This window comes from Wyeomyia smithii, chromosome 2, assembly GCF_029784165.1.
Source record: "Wyeomyia smithii strain HCP4-BCI-WySm-NY-G18 chromosome 2, ASM2978416v1, whole genome shotgun sequence".
In the NCBI taxonomy this organism is placed as follows: domain Eukaryota; kingdom Metazoa; phylum Arthropoda; class Insecta; order Diptera; family Culicidae; genus Wyeomyia; species Wyeomyia smithii.
Genome location: NC_073695.1, coordinates 198,587,394 through 198,593,856, shown reverse-complemented (window position 1 = coordinate 198,593,856; position 6,463 = coordinate 198,587,394). Strand labels below are relative to the sequence as shown.

The window sequence follows — 6,463 nt, the reverse complement described above, 5'->3', positions numbered from 1 at the left end:
ATACTACATATAATGACTCATATATGTCAACGTTAATTGTGTGATGCCAATTATCTTTAGAATTTTATCATTATGTTAAAAAAGGATAACTTTTTATTGTATTCGGAAAATGTCAATAAACAAATATTGGACAGACTTAAAGGATTAACCCGTTTAGGGAAACATAATCTAGTCGAATTACTCTTTCGACTTTAGCGTATCCAGAATAATTTTCCGCACTTCTTTCCTCAAAATCTTTCCCGTCGGTGTCATTGGGAACTGTTCCACGAAAAACACTCCTCCCCGTAGCTTCCGATAGTCGGCAACTTCATCATTCACCGTTTTCGTTACTTCCTCCTCCGTCAAATTGCTGCCGTTCGATCTCTGAATGACAGCTGTTGGTAGTTCAGTGTCTAAATTGGCCGCCGGTAGTCCAATAACACAAACCTGCTCGACACCTTCGATTCTACCGATCAGTTCCTCCAAATCCCACGGTGACACTTGATAGTTCATATATTTGAGCATGTCTTTTTTACGATCCGTTAAAAACAGAAAACCTTCGTCGTCGAAATAACCAACATCTCCGGTGCGAAGCCAACCTTCATCGTCAATGGCTTCGGTGGTGGCTTCGGGGTTCTTGAAGTAACCGAGAATTTTCTCACGAAATTTTAGAAGAAGCTCGCCATGTTTTCCAATGTCCATGGCATTGCCATTTTCGTCGACTATTTTGGCACTAATATTTGCCATCAGTTGTCCCACTGAGTACGGTTTTCGTTTTCTAATATCGACACATATACCACCTATTTCCGAATTTCCCAGCCAGTTACTGGATCGTCCATTGGGCAATCTTTTGTCCAATTCCTCGCGAAGAATCTCGGAAACCAGTGAACCTCCAAGCGCCCATATGGTAATGTTGGACCAATTTGTCATTTCTGCGCGGGGATGACGCAGCGCAAGCTGCGCATAACACGGCGGGGTGAATATCAAACGAATCGGGTATTTCTCCAACAGATCGAAAAACACATCCTCGCTGAACGCTTTGCGGGTAATCAATCGTGGGTCACCATTAATTAGCGAATGCATCAACAGAAACAGTCCCGTAGCCCAGTACAGGGGACTAAAGTTGAACACCAATCCGAAGTTTGCCAAATTAACTGCGTTCCCGTAGGCTGTTATCAGATGGGCGTGCGATAGCGAAACGCCTTTGATCGGTCCCGTTGTTCCCGAGGAGCACAAGATTATTCCCAGCGCTTCTCGCGAATTTCCGAGATAAGGCGCGCTGCAACGGAAAATAAATTTGGTTGTTATCATATCAGTATTATCAAATGTTTATGAGAAATTACATAACAATGGCTATTTTTATTTTGATGCATTTTGACTCAAATTGTTTAAGAAATTACTTACAGGTACATCAGTTCGGTTCCAGTTTCTTTGAACAAATCTTCCGCCTTATTTTGATCAACCGAGTCGTCTTCAAAGACATAGATTTGGGGCTTCTGTTCCACCACCAGATCGACAGCCTTTTTCACGGTGGTATGGTTAGTGGCATCACAAAACACCAACTTCGGTTGCGTGATTTTCAGCATGTGAGCCATTTCTTTCACACCGCAGGTTGGTGCCAGTGTGTTGAAGGGTGTTCCTATGGTAAGCAATGCTATAACAAGCGGGGCCAAATTTTCACTGTTGGAACACGCCACCGTCACCAAATCACCTTGCTGGTAACCCAAGGACGTTAAATTCTGCGCAGCTCGAATTGCTCTTAGGCGCATTTCCTCGCGGGTCATTTCACGACCTGTATCGCCATCTATCTGAGTGACCTTTGTAGGGTTCTGTCGCAGCACTGCCAGCAGGATTTGACCGAAGCTGGCTTCCGGGTTGTAAACGGGCAGCTGATGGAGACCGCTCCATACTTTCGTTTCTGGATCGAATGTTGTGTTCATAACTGAACCTGACCGGCGGAGGTTTCGAAATGGCATATTGGCGGCAACGAATTAGCTCATTTATATTGAAGTACCTTATCTGGTGGATTTCGCCGGTAAACTTTCAACGGTCGTCTCTTGATGCTCGAACAAAATATAGAAATGAATAATACATACGAATTTCGAATCGTCTCTCGCTTGTGCTCGATAAGCAATCTTGTCGAGTTCTGTTGTAAATTCACGTTTGCTTGCAGTGCACTGTCCTTATCATACCACAATATTTGTTGGGTCCAGTTTAAGCTAGTAACTTTTTGGTTCCTCACAGTATCTGCTCGTTAGTTGAATGAATTTTTGTTAGGATTGGGTCAGTGAGTCATGCAAGTGCCGACGTTCCTGTAAGTTTTAAACTAACGCGGTTGCACTGCTTCCAAAACTCCTAACGCAAAGTGCATGATAACGAACGGCGGTCAACCGTATACTAGTAGCTCACCTGCTATTAATTAAGTTGTTTTTTTACATGTTTACAGTAAGCGTTAAGCTTGTTGTTAGACAATTAGATAACTAGTCGCATAAGATTTTCGAAATTGAAATTGATTAAAAATATCGAAAAAGAAGATTAGAAATTATTAATTTAAGTGTCGTAAACTAGATGAATTTTTATAAATTTCGAAATTTTAATCGAGTCAAATCTTTGAAATTAGCTGTGAAGTTCTGAAGCTTAAGCTTAGAATTCGGATGTACTATTCAATCTACACCACTAGGTGGATACACTCCTGCTTTCATAGTTAAATTCTGTACTTGCATTGCAAATTTCATGCATAGATTTTTTGAATTTCTGCTATACCATACAGAGAGCCTAATTGACCAGCATCGATAAACATCATGGCAGATGCATGCATGATAACTGTTACAACTTCGGAAATTTCACACCTGAATTTACAAATGCGTAACTTACACCTGAGCCGAAACAGTAAATCAATCGAACGGTACCATACGACGTGAGTTTCCTCCTGTGCTTCGCTCAGCAGCTTTTCATTGAATAAACTATTCGTCTTCCAGCTCACTCCGTGCGTTGTCATCGATTCCACCTTCTTTCACATGTAACCATTCCATCTTCTAGAGCCCGTACCGTATCAGCGGGCTCGTCTCGTCACTCGTCGATTTCAGCCGGAGAGCGGAAGTACACCGTTCCGGTTGATTGACGTCTGTTACGTTACACTTGCAATTCTCAGAGGTAAATACCACAGCAATAAACGGCGAGGTTGGACTTTCGTCTCACACTCGCACACACACGGCCCCCTAAGCGGTCTCCGGTGGCTCTCTACGGATCTTCACATGACCGTCTACGACGGCGAGATAATCGGTATAGTTCCACCTGGTATCCACACGGTTCACTATGCTTGGCAGTCCGCAAACGAGCACAAGAATCAGTTCAATTTCCTCCAGTTCCGCTTCGAGGGCTTCACAGTCTACCAATTACAGAGTCTTATCTAGGACATAACGAGTGTTGAATTTGTGGAAAATGTCCCTCGATCCAACTCTGCCGATTTCAACCACAAGGGAAATCTTCGAAATGCACAAAACCACTTTTCCGTCGCACTTTTTTAAATTTAATTATTTACACATATTGTTCAATCTGCTCGCTCAGCTCCGGACTAAATTCCGTTTTGCACCTCTTTCTAGTTTGTTTCTTTGCATGCTACCACGAGCAGTGGTGGAGTAGGTAGAGTGTCTTCTCCAGACGAACGACGACGCGCAGAATGGCGACTGCTGCGGAGCGACAGAGCAGTTGCTAAGACCATGTAAGCGCATTAGAGATTTTCCATTTGTTGGTCGCTTCTTCCGATTGCTGCTATAAATGTTTTTTATTGAATCGATCGTCTGAATCGGACAAAAAAAAATAAAAACATCGATCGATTGTGTATGTCATGCTCTTCGGCTCACCTCCAGGAACCGATTTGTAGCTAGGATGTCGGCATGATGTGGAAATAAATTCGTTCGAGAGAACGAGACGAAAAAAAAAAACTGTGATCACAGGTAATAACAGCCTCAGGTTACATGCATCACTCAGCTGAGGTACTGAGCTGTGGCTTTTCATCACCACAGCGGGCTCCACATCTGCCGGCTGCTGGCTGTCATCGATGGCTCATATGTAACCACTTGAAGTATGACTAGTGATACATCTTTTCGATTGGGGAAAGCATGTTTACAATAAAGCTTAAGTGCGTCGAGAAAATTCAACATTTATTGGTTCGACTGTACAGATTGATTTATTTATTATAATAGAGGATTTACAGTAGAAAATGATGAACGTAGTTTATGCTGTTTAGGTGAGGTTTACTGAAAGAAATTATTTGGTGAATAAGCTCACGAAGAAGTTAAATTTTTAATTGCGATATTTCTTCGTAATAACGTTTAAGTTGATCACGACTGTATAAACTAATAGTTTCAATTTATATTTAAACAGATCTTTAGCGTGAGGCCCTTCCCAGTAGTGATGGGAACTATCACTGAAAATTGCTACTGATGACTATCAGTAATTTCCAATGAGTTATTGATAACTATCAGTAATTTCCATCACGGGCTTAAACAAAATATTCTAAAAATTAAACTGAAATTTGAAGAATGGTTTAAAACATGCTCTTTCAATAGAATTAAACTACACTAAATAAGTAAAATAAGTTGTCTTCTCTATAATTGTTAACATTTGAAATTTTGTCTCGAATACTGCAAGGTATACAGCCCTAGGGTTATATGAAATGGTGACGTGGGACTAAACGCTGTAATTAGAGGGTTACAAAAGTTACAGAGTCCGCAGACAGAAACAATTCGTTTGCTCAGAGACTCAAGTACTTTTTTCCTCGGCCCTTCCTTAAAATCTATCTTCAAAAATATATTTTACAACACTCGAAAGAATTTCGTTTACATTGAGTGATGTTGTACCTGTAGTATTTTGTTGTGCAATCAACATTTTTCTTGACAAGGCACAAGCATATCGTTCTTGTTGAAGAAGCACCGGGAATTTCTCGTAGTGTTTCTAAATCAGAATTAAATCTATTTCCTCAAAAATCAAAACCAATCATACTTACGTTATCTTAATGAATAATATTGTCTCATTCAACTCTGATTAAATCAAATTTATTATATGGATCTTACTTTTAAAATAACACGGAACAGCTAATAGGCAAACATAAGAACATATGTTAAACAAACCGTGTAATGCTGCAATGTACGAATAGAAGTGTGCCGCTGCAATCATAGACGACGAGAAACCTGCGACTCTCTGCTACACATATACTGTACGGTCCTGTTGCTTTCACCACCATGTTTTCTTTCAAGACATCAGTTTTTATTACGTTACAAAAGCAGATTTAGAAATTGTTCAAGGTAAGAGGTTGTTCCAAACTTTTCGAAAAATGTTTACCTTCATAATATCAAATAAGTTCAAGTTTAGGGAAGCAATAAGCAAACATAAATTGACCTATTGGGACGGGGAGACTGTCAATTTTTCTTATAATATTGATAAAGTGAGAGGGAATAGTTGGTGTCTACTCATGCCGTCTGTGCTAGGAATGCTCGCATGTGATTGGTTCTTGTTCGCGTAAATTTGTCCTCGAAACTTTTCATTAATTTTCAGTCTTTTTTGGAAATTATATTTCCTGCAGTTGAATTAACGCGTTCTGAAGATACATAAATGCAGGAATCACCAAATTGTTCAACACCATATGTTGTAATGCTGGACACCCTGTGTGATTTGTCCATTATTTTATGACATCTGTGTCATCTGCCAACAGTGGTTCATCTAAAAATGAATGCAGCAGCACAGTATTCTGTGAAAAGTGAGAAATACATTCTGTGCCGAACACGCATCAGTATCGGATGTGTTTTTGGTGATCGCTCCGATAGAATATAAAACATAAGACGCGCGAGCAAGTGTTGGCATTGTTTGCCTGGTCGAGTGAAGGTTCAAGGTCGCCCGCCTTTGTGCAACTGTTTCGCATCGTGGCTGTTTGCTGGTGCGTAAGCCGATTTGGCTGCTAAGTGATTTGTGCTACAGCAGTGGACGAGAATCTCAACACAAAGGAGGAAAAAGAAGAAGCCAACAGTTGACAGCGAGTTGTGTCGCTGTGCTGAGTGATCACTCACCCGGCTCGCTGCTGGTGGCTGTTTGGAGCTGCTGTATTGGTGCTGCTGGCTGCTTTGGGTGCAGCTTCGAACGATCGGACAACCACTGCTGGAAGGAAGAAGTAAATAGGTACGTGTTCTGTCGGCGCTAGTGCGCTAGATTTAGCGCGATGGATGTAGATCCCTCGCCTCCCGTGCCACCATCCCCGAACCCCTCCGACCCTGTCCTCCTGCCAACCCTTCCTCTGTTAATTCTCCAGTCCCCCCTCGCCCCAGGCTTTACCCGGACGGATCTCAGGGCAGCTTTACTGTTTTCTTTCGGCCAAAAGCAGGACCGAAATCGAAACCGTTAAACATCCTGCAGAATTCGAAAGACCTGACGGAGGGGTACAAGGCCGTGACCGAAATCTCCAAGGTCAGACCCAACAAGCTCCGTGTCG

At 41.8% G+C, this 6,463-nt stretch overlaps 1 protein-coding gene across 2 annotated transcripts; it reads right to left on the bottom strand.

The window, feature by feature from the left end:
- Positions 1-70: 70 nt before the first annotated feature.
- LOC129723105 (probable 4-coumarate--CoA ligase 1) lies at positions 71-3,438 on the bottom strand. Of its 2 annotated transcripts, XM_055677076.1 has the most exons (3): positions 2,889-3,438; positions 1,384-2,828; positions 71-1,258 (listed from the first exon to the last, which is right to left on the bottom strand). In XM_055677076.1, the coding sequence occupies exons 2-3, from the start codon at positions 1,953-1,955 to the stop codon at positions 178-180; spliced, it is 1,653 nt and encodes a 550-aa protein (XP_055533051.1). In that variant the 5' UTR covers positions 1,956-2,828; positions 2,889-3,438; the 3' UTR covers positions 71-177. The 2 variants fall into 2 exon arrangements, with proteins under 2 accessions (XP_055533051.1, XP_055533050.1); XM_055677075.1 differs by having other exon boundaries at positions 1,384-3,438.
- Between the last annotated feature and the right edge of the window lie 3,025 nt (positions 3,439-6,463).

Bases quoted from the DNA above. Each gene is read 5' to 3' on its own strand.
- LOC129723105 (XM_055677075.1), bottom strand. From the start codon at position 1,955: ATGCCATTTCGAAACCTCCGCCGGTCAGGTTCAGTTATGAACACAACA. The intron at 1,259-1,383 runs GTAAGTAATTTC...TTTCCGTTGCAG, and splicing joins GGAACCGAACTGATGTACCT to CGCGCCTTATCTCGGAAATT.